This window comes from Thermoascus crustaceus, assembly GCF_041956765.1.
Source record: "Thermoascus crustaceus strain CBS 181.67 unplaced genomic scaffold VTN00scaffold_2, whole genome shotgun sequence".
Lineage (NCBI taxonomy): Eukaryota > Fungi > Ascomycota > Eurotiomycetes > Eurotiales > Thermoascaceae > Thermoascus > Thermoascus crustaceus.
The window spans coordinates 4,299,178-4,314,842 of record NW_027192528.1 but is presented as its reverse complement, the minus strand read 5'-3'; the positions used below and the strand labels follow the sequence as shown (position 1 = coordinate 4,314,842).

General features: G+C 51.6%; 5 protein-coding genes across 5 annotated transcripts; all 5 read right to left on the bottom strand.

Moving 5' to 3' along the window:
• Positions 1 to 217: 217 nt before the first annotated feature.
• VTN00DRAFT_5047 (uncharacterized protein) lies at positions 218 to 2,909 on the bottom strand (the record flags this gene model as incomplete). Its single annotated transcript, XM_069431537.1, has 3 exons — positions 218 to 647; positions 731 to 1,743; positions 1,824 to 2,909. The coding sequence occupies 3 exons, from the start codon at positions 2,907 to 2,909 to the stop codon at positions 218 to 220; spliced, it is 2,529 nt and encodes an 842-aa protein (XP_069290562.1).
• Positions 2,910 to 4,118: 1,209 nt separating this feature from the next.
• Positions 4,119 to 4,516, bottom strand: VTN00DRAFT_5046 (uncharacterized protein; the record flags this gene model as incomplete). The annotated part of the gene is made up of 2 exons (XM_069431536.1): positions 4,119 to 4,338; positions 4,410 to 4,516. The coding sequence occupies 2 exons, from the start codon at positions 4,514 to 4,516 to the stop codon at positions 4,119 to 4,121; spliced, it is 327 nt and encodes a 108-aa protein (XP_069290561.1).
• Positions 4,517 to 4,639: 123 nt separating this feature from the next.
• VTN00DRAFT_5045 (uncharacterized protein) lies at positions 4,640 to 6,627 on the bottom strand (the record flags this gene model as incomplete). Its single annotated transcript, XM_069431535.1, has 6 exons — positions 4,640 to 5,647; positions 5,703 to 5,858; positions 5,921 to 6,125; positions 6,186 to 6,297; positions 6,361 to 6,483; positions 6,585 to 6,627. The coding sequence occupies 6 exons, from the start codon at positions 6,625 to 6,627 to the stop codon at positions 4,640 to 4,642; spliced, it is 1,647 nt and encodes a 548-aa protein (XP_069290560.1).
• An 82-nt stretch (positions 6,628 to 6,709) lies between these two features.
• Positions 6,710 to 8,264, bottom strand: VTN00DRAFT_5044 (uncharacterized protein; the record flags this gene model as incomplete). Its single annotated transcript, XM_069431534.1, has 4 exons — positions 6,710 to 6,900; positions 7,040 to 7,333; positions 7,423 to 7,533; positions 8,063 to 8,264. The coding sequence occupies 4 exons, from the start codon at positions 8,262 to 8,264 to the stop codon at positions 6,710 to 6,712; spliced, it is 798 nt and encodes a 265-aa protein (XP_069290559.1).
• Positions 8,265 to 11,904: 3,640 nt separating this feature from the next.
• On the bottom strand, positions 11,905 to 15,340 carry VTN00DRAFT_5043 (uncharacterized protein; the record flags this gene model as incomplete). The annotated part of the gene is made up of 2 exons (XM_069431533.1): positions 11,905 to 12,339; positions 12,419 to 15,340. 2 exons carry the CDS (start codon positions 15,338 to 15,340, stop codon positions 11,905 to 11,907), a joined length of 3,357 nt encoding a protein of 1,118 aa, XP_069290558.1.
• Between the last annotated feature and the right edge of the window lie 325 nt (positions 15,341 to 15,665).

Below are 15,665 nucleotides of genomic sequence, written 5' to 3'. Positions count from 1 at the left end.
GTTGAATAAGTACGTCGTACGTATGTAGAGAGAGAGACACATAACGTAACGAAGCCATGATATCAGATCAGCCCATTATCAATCAGCCCCGGATTCATGACGACACGCCAAGCTGGCTAGCTGGCTGGGAAAAAAAGGAATTAAGATAGGGGGGTATCGACAACAAATATATGCACGCGAAAACGAAGCGAGAGAGAAACAGACGAGGGTTATTCGATCAATAATTCGCCGCCAGACTACTAAAATCCGGCACCTCATCCGTGCACCTGAACGAGGGCGCATACGCCTTCTGGGGCATGAACCCGTTCTTCCACCCGGTGCTGTAACTCCACTGCGCCGCGTTCTCCGTCTTCCACGTCCAGTAGAACCAGCCGTGGGCCTGCTCGAACGCGTACATCTGCGCCTCCGCGTACGTCTGCAGGAACTTCTTGTACTCGTCCGAGTAGTCGGCCGGGTCGGCGTTGGCGGGGGCGCAGTCGCAGGGCGGGCCGGTCTTCGCGGTGGGACAGAGGGGGGTGAGGACGGAGGAGTCCGGGTCGCCCGTGTCGTAGGTGCCCGTCCAGCGGTTGCCCCAGTTGACGTTGTTGAGGAATCGGGCGCAGTCGGTGTCGGCTTGGGACCATTCGCCGCAGATGGTGGGACCCCATCTAGATAGATGGATGGCATGAGGCGTCAGCGTGGGTTTCCCTACCTATATCTGGGTATATATAAGGATGAAGGTGCTACTTACCCTGCACTTACACTGTTCACCTGCCCGATCATCCCGACCCAGTCGTTGCAGACCAGCTTGATCTTATCGTTATGGCTCATCCCGATCTGGCCCGTGTTGAAGATGGTGTACTGGTGCGTATCCAGCATCATCTCCTTAGGCCCGTTCTTCAGCATCGCCTTCCACTTGCTCAGGTTCAGGAAACCGTCCCCGAAAGCGATCCATGCGGTGATCCCGTTCTTCTGAACGAGCGCCGTCGCTTGAGTGGTCCAGTCGAGGACATCCGCGATGGGCAAGGAGAGCATCTTCGGCTCATTGGCAAGGCCGTAGATGGCAATGATGTTCTTGTACCGAGGCTGGGCGAAGAATTGAGACACTTGGTCGTGGACGTCGAGGGATCGCTGCTTGTTCAGGTCGCCATCTGTGCCGTTTATCCATCCGATGGGACCCTGACGGCCGCTGTGATTCCACCCGTTCTGGCTTCCCGGGATGCCGTGCATATCGAGGTTAACTCGCAGGCCGTATTTCCTGCAGTATTCAATCGCCCTGAGCAGGTACCGCCAGGCGATCTTCGGAACGTATGGATCGCCTTCGTAGGTCGTGATGGCCCAGTACGAATACTGGATCCTGACATGGTCGAAGCCCGCATCTCTGATATCCGCGAAGTCCTGCTCAGTGATGAACGTGGCGTAATGCCGCTCTATCGTCCGGGCCGCTGACGGCCCCAGTTTCTGCGAAAGAGTCCACTCATCGATGACCCCATCCCTGGCAGAGAACTTCTCGAATAGAGACGGTGTGATGAACGGCTCAATCGAAAGCCATCCACCGAGGTTCACGCCTCTGATGGGCTGTTTCCCGTAGGGGAATTTCTCATTCAGGGGCGGCACGTTTTCATTTGCTTGGGCAGAGTCGTCCCATGTAGAGTTCAGACCCATTATAGGAAGGCCACCAACGGTTTCATTTGTATAAGTCACGTTGAAGTCCGTAGTGTCATACCAGGTGAAAGGGTCTAGGACCGTCCCTTTTGCCGCCGGCTTATATATGGTGTCAGTAGAAACACATAAACCTCTTATTTAATTGGATAACAAGGATTAGGGGCAAATAGGAGGCTTACCGGAATACTGTTCGGATCGATATTCTTCAGATTCGAATTTGCAGGACTGCTCGACGCAGAATCATCCGAACCTCCCTTATGTTTCTTCGACTCGACTACCGCAACAGGGATGATGATGACGAGCAGCAGAACCACGGCAGCTATACCGATCCAAATCCACTTCTTCCTCTTCTTCTTCCTAGCTGCCTCATCCTCGCCCTCGCCATCATCGTAGTAGTCTCCGCCGCCGCCCTCTTTCCGCCAGAACGCAAAACCACCGCCTCCTCGCATTTCCCTTCTGCCCTCTTCCAAGACAGGACCGGAGACGACCCTCTGCTTCCTTCGTGCCCGCTGCTCCTTCATCCGTTCTTTCTCATACTGCGCAGTGAGAGTCGCCAGAGCATCCTTATTCAGGAGGTGCGAACCGCTGTTTGCGGAGTCGGTGCTCGTGTGCTTCTCTGCCTTCGCCGCCGCCGCCGCCGCTTCACGCTCCCTTTCTCGCCGTCTCTGTCTGCGCAACTCTCTTTCTCTGTGTCGTCTCTCCCTCTCGTCCTCCTCATCATCGTCATCTAAATCGTCGTCATAACCATAACCCCTATGTCTCCTCTCCCTGACCCTTCCTCCTTTCGTCGGGCTCCCACCCTCCGCTCCACGATCATAGTCATACCGTCTGTACCCTCTCCGATCACGCTCCCGGTGTCTCATCTTTACAGGCGAAGTAGCAGGCGACTCCTTGGCCTTGGATCTATCCCTCCTCCTTCCACCACCATCAGCATACAAACGAACCGGAGGCGACGATGCGTCGGGCAATCTCGATCGCGGGACCGATCGCGACTGCATCCCCAGATCAGCCGTCATGGGATCCTCCTCGGCGTATCTCTCCGCTTCTTCCCCTTCGTAATTGTCATGGGAGTCGTAGCCCCCGCCCCGCGGATGACGACGTCGCGAGTAACTCCGGCGGTGGGCCCCATCGTCGCCCTCGAAGTAGGGAGCGTCGTCATCGCGATATCTGCTGTAGCGCGCGCGGGAGTCTTCACGGTGACGCTCCCGCTCCCGCTCGCGATCGCGATCGCGGTAGCGATCACGACTGCGGGAGTGGTCCGGCATGCGATTAAAATATTATCAATCCAACCGGTCGTCAAGATCTCTCTCCGCAAATGGGAAAGGGGTCTCCAAATTCCACCTAATTATTCCACCCGCGTGTTGTTCTGTTCCCCAGAAATAGATATGGTACTTGCGATACCCCACACACGGATCTGGTTGACGAAGATCTTTTCCCTCCTTTGTAGGTAGGTAGGAAGTAGTTAACTGAAAGTCGTCGTCGATAAGTAGCAGCTCGATCGTCGAAACGTTATCTCATCTCATTAGTACGTTTGTCCAGATCGTAAATCGTAAACGGAGTTATCGTCGTCGTCGCAGAAATTCAATCGGAGATGGTCATAGCAGTTTTTAGGTATCTTGCTTGTTCGGGTGTTAAGTAGGTTAGAAGTAAACAGAAAGTAGCGCGCTGAGTTGAACATAAATATAGCCCCCAAAAAAACTCGGCAATGGGCAAAACGCAAGACCGCTCAAACCTGGGCAGCGCCTTACCGTCTGGAAAAAAAGCCAACCAACGGTATGCTCTGCTTTCAGAGATTTGAGGATGAAATCCCCCGAAACCATCGCGGTCTGTCTCCGCCAAGGCGGTCCACGGCGCTTGGCCCCGTCAGGCGTGGGTGAGACGGTGTTGCCGAGCAACGGGCGGACAGCGTTACACGATATATCAGATGGAACGAGCCATTGTACTGCGAAATTAGGAGTTGGGATTCAGATCTTGTTACGAGAATATACCAGAGACCGGTAGCTGTCGTATTCAGTTCTAGAATCAAGGTTGAAGAATGCAGTGAGCGTCAGGCTAGGGAGGAATGCGCTGGGGATGCCGAACGCCTCCTCGTCTGATTTTCAATTCAAAATAACTACGTACAGACCGCGCATCTATCGAAGCAAAGGTGAGAGTAATTACAAAGCCCTGTCATGCATGCAAAAACGATGAAAACAACAGAAGATGGTATAGTACTGTTAATTACGCGCATCTCATATCCACTGCCAAAAGACCCAGTGCAAGCAAGACCCGACCAGTAAATCATATGGAACATGCAAAACAACCTCGAAAAGGAAAATAAAAATTGCTTAGAATACATCATCATTAACACTGGGTCTGACTCCCTCCAAGTGTATCGATACGGAAGCTCATCAACCCACCCCCTCCGTCTGTACAACTCCAAGACGAAAATGAGAGGTGACTCTATGCGGACACTTTGCAAAAGTCAAGAGAAATTATGAAAGCACCCAGTCGCTCCAAGATCGTGTGTGCGATAGTTGGGTGAAAATGGAAGCATTAGGAAGTAGATGTGCTGTGGCGCATGAATCGAGACGTTCCAAGATATTCCCCTCACCGAGGCGTGTCTCTAACATGTCATTTGTAAAGGGTACGAAGACGATCGGCGGCCTGCTTCGGACATCGAACAGGTGCACGTAGACCACACACGAGATCGTTCTTAATGGTGTTCAGAAGTTCGCACCCGGTCTCAATTTGCGTGGTGCCGGCACTCAAAATGACAAAATCACAGCACATGGTACATCAGGTCGCAGTACCGCATTTGTCCCTTTGGCATCGAGGATCGCTCCGTTAAGTGCGTTGGGGGAGCCAAGAAACCATTTAGAGCGCCGCCCATTCCGTTCAACAATGTGTAGGCCACCGCTGATATGGCGGCTCTGGAACCTCAATACCCGGAATCCACCGGGTCCAAGGTGGCAAAAAACAACATCGCAAGTACCGTCCAGGCCTATCCGCAGGCTCAGCTGATGATTTGTCTGGCGCCTTCTTTGCCAAGCACCCCTGGCTCCTGGGGCTTTGGGCTTCGATCTCGTCCTTTCTTCCGGGTCAAAAAGGCAAGCATCCCACTGTTCTGAGGCTTGCCTTTACTTGCAGCACCTTCAAGTCCTTCTGCAGGTAGGGTGGAACTATGATCGGCTAATTCGCTCCAGCTACCGGTCTCCTCAAGGACCATCTGAACTCCACCTCCTTTGCTCATTTTACGTGTCGAGCCTTTCGGGCGAGGCGGAAGGGGTCGAGAGAAAGAAGTACCAGGCGGCGGAGGTGGAGGATGCGATGGAGGACCATTCAAGGGAGGTAACGAATCGGCCCCCTCAGACTTCGCAGATTCTTGAGGCTGAAGTGCTTCTCCGAGAGGGACGGCAGTTTCTAGCGGGTTGGAGCGACCGACGGATCCCTCAGTCCGCAGAGGCGGGGAGCCATCTGAAGACCGTGGCTGCGAGACTTGTCTCGAGTGTGTCGAGCCCGCCTTTTGAAGGCATTCGGTCGTGCTTGCGACTGCTGCTGCAGCATTGCCTTCATAGTTGGCGGTAGTGTAGTCAAATGGCTCGAACATCGTTTCGATCAGTCGATGAAGCTCATCCTCGCGAATTTCCTTCGGCGTGGCATCCTCCTTCAGCTCTGCCCTAGGCTTCTGTCTTCGTGCCCTGGCTTCCAAGGGTGCCTCCTCGAGCAGCAGTTCCTCCAAATCATATGTAGCATCGAAGTTGGTTTTATCGCTTGACGGAATGAAAACGGGATCAATCTCCTTCCTCTCCAGGGCGTCGAAGTCGATATCGGCAAAGAATGGATGTGATGTGAACGTGTGGAAGCCCGCAGCTCCGATTCTCTTCGTCCGATCCTTTTCCATCAACGCAGCCATGGCTCGCAAGCATAGGACTGAAACCGCGGGATTCGTCACATAGTATCTCGGCTGCGCTTTCTGAATGGCCTCGCTCAGGGCGTCCTGCGTACGACCGTCGAACGGTCGCTGAATTACCTGTTAGTTTCACAATGCTTCAATGGGACGTCAGAATACCGCAAACCTTGTTGTATATGCATTCGTAGAACGTGACACCTAGTGACCACCAGTCAACCTCGGAGTAATATCCAGAACCTTCATATACTTCAGGAGCTAGGTATGCCAGAGTTCCAGATTTACTCGTCAGAGGCTTTCCCGGCCTGATGTCAGACGCAACGTTCTTGTTGGACCGATAGTCAGCATCCGCCAGCATGATAGGTGACCCTGAACGCCAAAACTCACAAAATCAGCCAGGTGAACATGTCCTTGCGAGTCAAGAAGCACATTGTCTGGTTTAAGATCTCTGTGCACGATTCCTTGGGAGTGGATGTATTTCAACGCGCAGGCCAGTTCTGCTACCCAGAATCGCACTGCTTCCTCTGTAAAACACTTCCTCGAGATATGAAATCGGAGATCACCGCCGTTCATTAGATCGACGACAATGTAACTTCGGGCGAGTCAGCCATCGGACGGGGAACCGCTGTGAGCGGGGAATATTGAGACGTACATGTATTCCATGTCCTGAAAGCTGTATCTCAGATTGCAGAGGAATGGGTGGTTCAAATGCTCCAGCATTCTTCGTTCCCGAATGATATTCCGTACACTCTCGGACCGGACCACTACAAAGCTCAACCGTTAGTTCCGTGCATTCATGTCTCCTCAGCGTGAGGTCGGAAACCTACCCTCTTCTTTCCGGATATACTTGAGAGCGAACGTCAAACCGGAGTCTTTCCGCTCGACTATGCGAACTTTGCCAAATGCACCTTTTCCCACCACCCGAAGGAGGCGGAAATGGTTCAGGTTCACTGAAAGATGGGAACGTCAGCATGATCCCTCCTACCCAACGAGCAACGGAGTAGCATATCGAAGACCGCCCTCGCTCGGCGGTAGCAGCCAGAAGACCAACCTTCATCGGTGAAGACCACCGGCTTGCCTTGCGAGTTCCCCATCTAGGGCCTCAGAGTCGAAAGAACCGAAGCACTGTTCGCTAATTGTTTCCTTCCCACAGCATCCCCAGCTGGTGACAACTGCTCAGGTGCGATGCGATAGCGGCTGACGATCCACGAAATGGGCAGATGCGGCGTACGAGGACCAGAAAGAATTCTGCGAGTCAATTGAACGACCTTGGCATCTAGGCACTGTCGAGGATAGGAGGGGAACGATCGGTGACGAGGGATAGGGCCGAAGCGGCACCCTTAATAGTCGGTGCTCACTGGGGATGTCTAGTATTGGACCGGTGCGTCAGTGGCAGCGAGAAGAGAGGGCGCGAAAGAAATTCACACGGACGCTGGCTGGATTGTAGTAGTAGGGATCACTTGGACGTTCGCGACCTGAAGTTGGGAGAAGGCCACCGAGACTTACCCCGTACTCCGGCTAGAAGAACCCTTAGCACCACTCCAAGTGGACTCCCGTGAAGATGACAATATCTCCGATAGGTAAAGTGCGAGCAGTAGTCGTCAGGAGAGACCCAGAGCAGGAGTGGTTTGCATCGGTATGCCGCCGTGTTCAAAGACGACGGCCAGAAGAATGCAGAGAGGCCTGGAAGGGCGCAGCAAACACTGGAGAGCGCGGAGAAGCAGCTGAAAGACGACGAGAGCAGGGTCAGGAGCGAATGACGATGACCACTACACGAGAGGTACGGCACGCGAAGTCGACCTGCAATTGCAACGTTTAGTTAGCTCCCTTGCGCAGCTTCGAGGGGGGCGGTCTGCAGCGACGGCGGCGCATGGAGACGGGGATGCGACCTGTGGAAAAGGCTTCAATGGTCAACGGATTGGGCGAGGTGGCGCTCCGTGTCGAGCATTGCCGGGCGCAGACGAGAGACGGGCTGCTTAGGCCCACGAGGGGGGAGGATGCTAAGGGATGGGACACGGTTCGGGAGACGAGGGACAGACGGGGTGGAGCCGTAGTCAATTGCTAGCGGGACGCCGATATAGTTGTAGATCAGAGTCGCGGCGACGGAGAGCCGCAGCCAAAAGCCGTAGAGTTTGTGCTGTCTGAAGCGTTTCGTTTGGAGAGAGGGACGGAAAGGATACAAGGATGGAGATGGTGTTGAGGTTGGAGGAGAGATGGTGTTTAGACGCCGGGGTGTCGCTTCAGGTGATCCTTCTCCTCCAGAGAACTTCTACGGCTGAGAAGAAAAAAAAACTTCCACGGCTTGTCACCTCCAGACATCCTTCTACACTCATCCTCAGTCAGACTGTCCATCTCCTTTCCCCCTCCGTCTCCTTTCCTCCGTTCCAGTTTCTACAGACCCATCTTCCTCCGCGCTCCCGCTGTCTCTCAGACGTCACCACTGCCGCCCCCAGACGGTCCAGATCCTCCTCGCCGCAGACGTAAACCGAAACTGGTATTTTCCTGCCGTGTTATTTATACCACATTTACAGACAGGCTTTGAAAGATGATGCAGGTGCTGCAGTTCTACCACGCTGAACCTTGGCTCCCTGGACGGCGCGGCCACCGATCCCAAATATTTCTCCCCCTTTAGTGCTGGGGCGTCCTTCGGTATCTTTTCCCTATGAAGCGGAGAACGTCTGCCAGCCGCCAACCAGCGCACTCCCACTTCTCCTGGCGTGGTCAAGCTCATGGCAGCCACGTTCTAGTCGCGCTCAACGCCCACTGGCCAGCGTTCCCTACGCTCTGAGCCTGTCCGACCGTCAACGCGCCTGTTGAAACGCGCCCTGCGTTCCACCGCTTTATCTAACCGTTGAGACGACGCAACGGCGTCAAGGATATCTGTGTCACCAGCAGTTCTTACTACTGAACAAAAGACTAAAAAGAAGGACAATAAAAAGGAAAAAAAAGCTGGTAGTTATGAAGTTAATCCCCTGTATCAATAAACTTTCTACTGGTACGGAGAAGTCCGTACTGCGCAGTAATAAGCTCGCAGTCTAACTCCGAAAGCTGTTTGGGCGTAGCAGGATATAGAGGCTAGAGCTCTCAATGGCTGGTCGCATCTACGCAGTACTGCGTACACAGTGCTAACTCCCCCTGTACACAGTATTTGGCTGTCCTATGATGCAGCTTCAGAATTTCGTTTGTTGTTTCAGATCCACTATTTGTAGCTTTCTGGAGCTTGTCAGAAAGAGCTATCTTGGATAGATCGACGCTGGGGACATAATTGACAGTCAGCTGCTACACGCAGTACATTCTGTCCGTGGGTAATTTGATCTTCGTTTCAATGGCGGTATTATTTCTCCTGGGCGGACCCGCTGGATCCTGCAGAAAGCTTGGATGTGCGTTAACCTAGCGATTCCAAGACTTCGAGAATCTAGAAAAACGGCGCAGCGGAGACTGAGTGTACCTAATAGAGTACAGCAACTCATCGTCAGGAATCCACAATAACGTCCAGGACCCAGTGTGGGCAGGATAGTGGATACTAGTTCTTTGAAGACAGTTATCTTCCCGCGGGTTCCGAGAGCCAGAAGAATATCATGATCTAGGCTGATCACTTTAGCGGAACCTCAACGCCTTCTTTCACTGGACGCTCACGTCCCCGGTTTCAATTTGGGATTCTACATACCGTCCGTGCTGCAAGCGGAAGATGGATCATGGGAGCTGCAAATCGTCCGGCAAGAGTGAGGTTGGACTCTTGGCTCTTCCATTGAATAGTCTCACTTGTCGAATTCCTTCAAGCAAGGATCCCTTCTAGAACACAAGTTCCATGCAGGGGGGAAAGAAAATAGAGGTTGCGTGGCAACATATGGTGGCTGTAGCGTGCATGTGTTATGCAGGGGCTCCGCTAGCCTACTGTAATACTAACTGTATGCAAGTTGCCGAGACTGTCTATCCATCCTGGGCTCTTTTTTTGTTTTTTCACCACCCACTTGACCTTACGAAGTTTCGAACTTGGCACATTTTCCCTCATTCTTTTTCTTATCCCTTGTCTGCTAAGTTCTGACTGTCCGTTCGACGCATACAGATCCATCGATCCCTGATAAGCCGGCATCTTGTCGAATTAAGGTTTCTTGACAAGTCTCACGCAACCGAGTACCTACGGAACTAATTACCGCAGATATGTCCCGACTTTTTTTGACAGTCGAAAGACGCCTTGCAGATCTTTTTTTTTATTGGAAGACCCTTATCAACAAATGTCCGGCGCTGGAGTACACCATGAAAACCGCTACGGAGTACTCTGGACAGGTCCGGTGAGGCGGCTGAGTTGAATGATCAACTCAAGTCCCTACTTACTTCAGTACCTATGATGTTGGATTTCTCCCTCGAAAGTTGAATCTCCAACATCCTACCTAACCACCCGTAACTACTGTACTCAGCACCCCATTCCGCTTTTCTCCAGATCCCATATTCATGACACTATGTCCACCGATGATTACCCCTTTTGACCCTGGGATATTACACAGGAGACATTTTTGCTGTCAAAATCCTCTGGCTGTATACAACACACAGTCCGTACTGCGTATCGAGTGGCATCAAAAAAATTTCAAACGCAGGGTCCCCATCGACAAACAAAGATGAGTCTAAGACATGCTTAAGTGCGCCCATCCTCCTCCATAGTCTGACTCCCTAGTCCCTACGGAGTTATTATACTCCATATCATACTCGCAGTAAAATTACCTCGGTCTTTAACTCCGTACTAAGGTTATTAGGCAGGCAGGCCCGGGTCAGGCTGCCAGCCAGCCTAGCCTAGCCTTATTGTTCCGTTAGCTTTGGCGTCTTGATTGTTGCCGACGGCGCCGGGCTCTACCTAGGTAGTACCTAAGTACCGAACGGCTTAGCATCCTTTTGAGCTAGATCATCATCCTTGACAGGCTGACAGACAGCTAGAAGGGGAGGCCCGGGCTTAGTTGGGCTGGGATGGGCCGGGTCTTGGGGGAACTTAACCTACTCCGTATTAACCACGTAGAGTCGACTAGATCTCATGGAATGTACTGTACTCGGTACGGAGTATGGAGCAACTTGTTTAGACTACACCGTTGAGTTCTGTGGAGTTTGGGTTGGTTGATCTGTTGGTCAGTTAATTTTCCTCGGCCGAGTCATCTCGTCTTAGGATTAGTTCCGTCTGGGAACAACAGCCCTACGTTGAGAATGGGTACTGTTGCCTACCTAACCTAAGATACAGCGTGTGAAAAGTGTCTTGAGAAAATATCCTATGATATTACGATTTTTTTTTTCTCATCCGAAAGGAATCATAACAATGTCAATGTAAACTTTAACTGAAGAAAAAGGGGCAGAAGTTACTTTTTATCGCTCAATCAATACTAGCATACATACACCTTGTAATTCATAGTTCTCCGCATCATTGCTATAATAATATAACAATACTCAGCAGAAACCATAATAACAATGATACTGATGATAATAACAATCACAATGGTAGGTAGTAATAGTAATAACAAATATAGCATTACAAGACAGATTCACCCTGCCCTACGGAGTCCATAGTACAGTACCTAAACATTGGCTATTCCCTATGGGAGAAAGCAGCAAGACTACCTAGGTACCTAACTCAGCCCTGGACCTGAACGTTATTATTAGCCCCAAACACCATGCCACGTCACGTCATACTATGCCACGCTGTTAGCATGGATGTTGGAGTCTAAACTCTGACCTGACCACCCCCCCTCCCCCGTCGGTTCCAGAGAACCCTTCGGTTCGGTTATTGACGGTGAGCTAGGTACCTAAGCTTAGGTAGATACGCGGCCAAAGTTTGGGGTTGTTGCTATTTATTTCTCTGGCAACTACGTACTCCGTAGCCGGTCAGCCACCCTTGCTCCCTAGGTTTGAGATACTCCTGTCGGCCGTAAGATCCAGGTACCTAGTAGCGTGCGGGGACTCCACTTTTATTCTTCTGCCGATGGAGGTGGCAGTGCTCTCCGTAAATTGATGGAATATTCTCCAATTGCAATCCTTCAGATGTTGAGAGGTCCGACAAATATACAGAGGTCACTGTGCAGTCAACAAGTCCATCACTACTGGTTTCTGGAAATATATTCGAGCATATTGATTGAAGTAGAAAGAGGAAATGATCATATTCATATTCCTGTATGTATCATTTCAAAACAAAAGTAGATCAAAAGAAAACTAACAAACTCCAGAATCCATGCACAAAGTCCCAAGAGAATTCAAGACCCGGAATGTATAGACCGATACCGAAACCAACTACACCATGACATCTGCATCAACATTGAAAAGGTCACATGGTTTCGTCCCTTAATTTGTCCCCAACGACTGTGTACAGTACGTGAGAACAACTGCAGCATTTCGATCTACCACCGCCGACCGTAGACTGAGTCTTCAGCCCTAGGCGGCCTCGGGGCCTTCTTCGCTCTATCCCTCTCCATAACAGGTGGATTCGCTCTACGACCCTGGCCAGCAGAGGTGGACTGCAAGGACGACGGTGTGCCGGAACCATAGTCGTCCTCATCCTTAGAACCCAGAAGCTTCGTCTTCTGAGTAAGATCGAGGCCGTCGTGTTCAAAGCGGGACTCAGCTTCACGACCGAAAAGTGCCATCATGTCGCGCATGGTCAGTTTGCCGGCCGCAGTCTTGCCCTCGATGGTGGCGTTGGCAAGCTCTCGCTTGCGCTCCTGGAGGTCGACGATACGCTCCTCAACGGTGTCTTTGATGGTCATCTTGTAGATCTTGACGTCGAGCGTCTGATTGAGACGGTGGACACGGTCGATGGCTTGCTCTTCGACGAACTGGAGTTTATAAATATCAGCAAAGTTCTTCTTTCCAGGTTGTTCTACAACAAATGGCTTAATCCTGAGAAACACTTACTGGATTCCAGAACGGTTCCAGGAGAACGACTCTGCTCGCAGCCGTCAAGTTCAGCCCCAGTGCACCCGCACGCAAACTGCAGAGCAGAATTCGTGTGCCACTGTGGTTTCTAAGCTTGTTGAGACTAGCCTCACGCAGGTCATTCCTCATGCCACCGTCGTATCGACTGAATCCGATTCCTTCACGTTTCAGGAACGGCTCGATCTTGTCGAGCATCGAGGTGAAGAATGAAAATACGATGAACTTGTAGTCGCTGCACTCGCGCCTCAAGATCTTCATGAGGTGACGGATCTTGGTTGAAGCAAGGACGTCGTTATCATCCTCGTCATCACTCAAGAATTCCTCGTCATCTTCTGCGTCTGTCTCGGCTTCGCTGTCGGTCTCCTCATCCTCATCGTCAGACTTGCTGCTCTCTCTATTACTATCGGAACTGGAAAGGCTGATGACATCTTTCGCCCGTCTTCGTGAAGGTGATTCTATGTCGTCCTCTTCGTCCTCGTCAGTTTCAGAGTCCTCTGAGCCGAGCCACTCTCCACCGCCCTCTGCATCTTCATCATCAGTGCCTCCGGCTTTGCCAAGATCCGATTCCGTACGCTGATCTTCAGGCACGATCCATTCACCATCTTCCTCCTCATCGTCACTATCCAAAACGACCCTTCTATTCCTCTGGGAGCGCATTTTCTGAGCTTCTGATGACCTGCGAACAGGCGTTGACTCTGGAATAGCATTCTTCTCATGCTTCTCCTTGCTCTCCTTCTCCTGCTTCTTCTTTTTCTCTTTCTTCTCCTTCTTGCCAGCGAAGTCAATTTTCAGATCAGCCTCGCATTCACTGCATCTGCTTGCACCACTCTTGGCTTCTTCCTTGCTCAGCTCAATTTGACAGACATCGCACTTTTTTGTCTCAACGGTGAGCCCTCCAAAAAGATCGGCGACGTCGTCAATGTCATCGTGCTTCGCAGCTTTGGACTGACCCCCCGAAGTGCCATTGCTCAAGAGTACGTCCTTGTCCTGGGCAAGATCGCTCTTAACAAGATCCGGGTGGTTGCACGCCTGACGAAGACGGAGTAGCAAGACCAAGGCACCTGCATAATCTAGCTTCGAGCCGCCCATCATCTTCTCCAGGCTGCGGTCTGTCCGCTCTTCCAGGCGCTTGTAGAAGTTCATCTCAGCAGGCGTAAACTCTGCATTGACCTTGATAACCTCCCTCTTGGTGATCTGGAAGCCACTGGAAGACTTCTTGTCGTTACCCCCATCCCCTTGCTCACCGGGTTTGAGGTTGTCATTGAGCTTCAGAACGTCCTTGGTTCGTCGCTTCATAAACGCCTTTAGGTAGACCTGGAGCCGTTTAATAGCCAACCCGCCGCGTCCGTTGTTCAGCGGTCTGGTAATTTGGTCTCGCCAGGCAGTCAAATCATTATACGGCTTGATCCTCAAGAATTTTATCAGACTCTGCAATTCGTCGAGGTTGTTCTGCAGCGGTGTACCTGTTAGGCACCAGCGGTACTCCGCATTCAATGCGCAGGCAGCCTGCGTCGCCTTTGCGTTTCGGTTCTTTATCGTGTGGGCTTCATCGAGAATAATCCGGTACCAGTAGACATCAAATAGACCACTTTTGTTGGTACTCTTACCACCGTGCTCAGAGCTGAGAGTACCGTAGGTAGTGATGACGACGTCGTAATCCTTTAGATCGTCGGTAAGTTTCGACCGGCCCGCACCATGGTAGACACAGACACGAAGGCGATGAGAATCCGCGACTTTCGCTAGGATCTCAGACTCCCACTGCTTAATCAGAGCGAGAGGCGCAACAACCAACGTGCCCTTGTCAAGCCCAGGAGGAAACTTCCGCTTCTTTTTCTTTTTCTCCTTCTCCTTCTCATTGTCCTTCTCTCCATCCTTATTGTCGTCTGTCTCTTCGTCTTCTTCCTCCTCAGCCTCCCCTGCTTTAGACTTGGGGTTGCTGAGGATAAGAGCAATGGCTTGGATGGTCTTTCCAAGACCCATATCATCTGCAAGAATACCACCTTTGGGAAGGACACCTCGAGTCTTCTTCCTCCCCGTCTCCTTGTCACACATCCAGTTGACACCATCGATCTGATGGGGCAGTAATTTAACCTTCAGACCTGCTCTCGTGCCATCATCCACTTCCTCTTCTTCTGCCTCCCCCGCAGCATCTTCTTCTTTGTCTTTCGCGTCGTTGACACTCACGCCTTGCAGTTTGGAAGCCAAGTCATCAATTTCGGACTTGGCAGCCTCAGCCTTCTTCTTCCTTGATCGCGTCCGTGGTTTGTCATCCTCGTCTTCAAACGCACCCTCCAGCAAGGCCTTTATATTCTCGTTGGCTTTAGCAGCATCCACGTATGAGTATGCATCCATTGCCCCGAATTCCTCTTTATGGTGGCGCGAGTTTGTTGCGAATCCAGTATCCTCGGTGGTCAGGTCAATGAAGTTCCTGAGGTTCTTGTCAGCGAGATTCTTAGACATGTCCGTCACTTTGTTCGGTTTCGATGAATAAATCGTCTTTGGCGCTCGTGGGGTCGTCCAGGTGAAGTTTGACGGGCGGGTAATCTCAACCACATCTTCGTCATCACGGTTGTATGCAGAAGACTTCTTCATGGGCGTAAATGGCTGCTTCATGGGGGTGAATGGCTGGCTTGGTTTGGTTGGGGACACAGAACCCCCACTAATGTCACGATGCGGGCCATTTTGTCGGTGCTGTTGTGGTTCAGATCGAGGAGCAGCTGGCCTATGATGTTCCACGCGCGGCTGGTTCGGCTTAGGAATGTTGAAGGGAAGTTTTTGGCGGAACGATGGACGGAGAGGCGACGGTTTGCCGAATTCTGGATGTGCAAGAGAGGACTTTTGTTGCTCGTTTGGCTTTGTGGGGGAAAGAGGTCCCTTGGGAAGGTCGTGTTCCTCTGCCATCTTGGTGGGTAGCTATCAGAGATAGCAACTGCTATATCCAAATCTCAAGTATGGGGTGAGAGAAACTGAATCCCGAATGCGGAGAACCAAAGTTGGCTGCTGGGTTTTCAAAGACGAACTGTCCGTCCTTAGCCAGAAGAGGGGTCTTAGCTGTCTGTCAACTGCGTACGTGGATCGTCAGCATTGGATACTTTCATGTCCGCACCACCATCTACAGTTCCCAGGACTAGGTAAGCAACAGACAAAGCACAAAAGAATTACCTTTCTAAAATCCAGTGTCGGTCCACATCAGGACCTAGATGTGTGTCAAGAAGCGAGAGAAGAA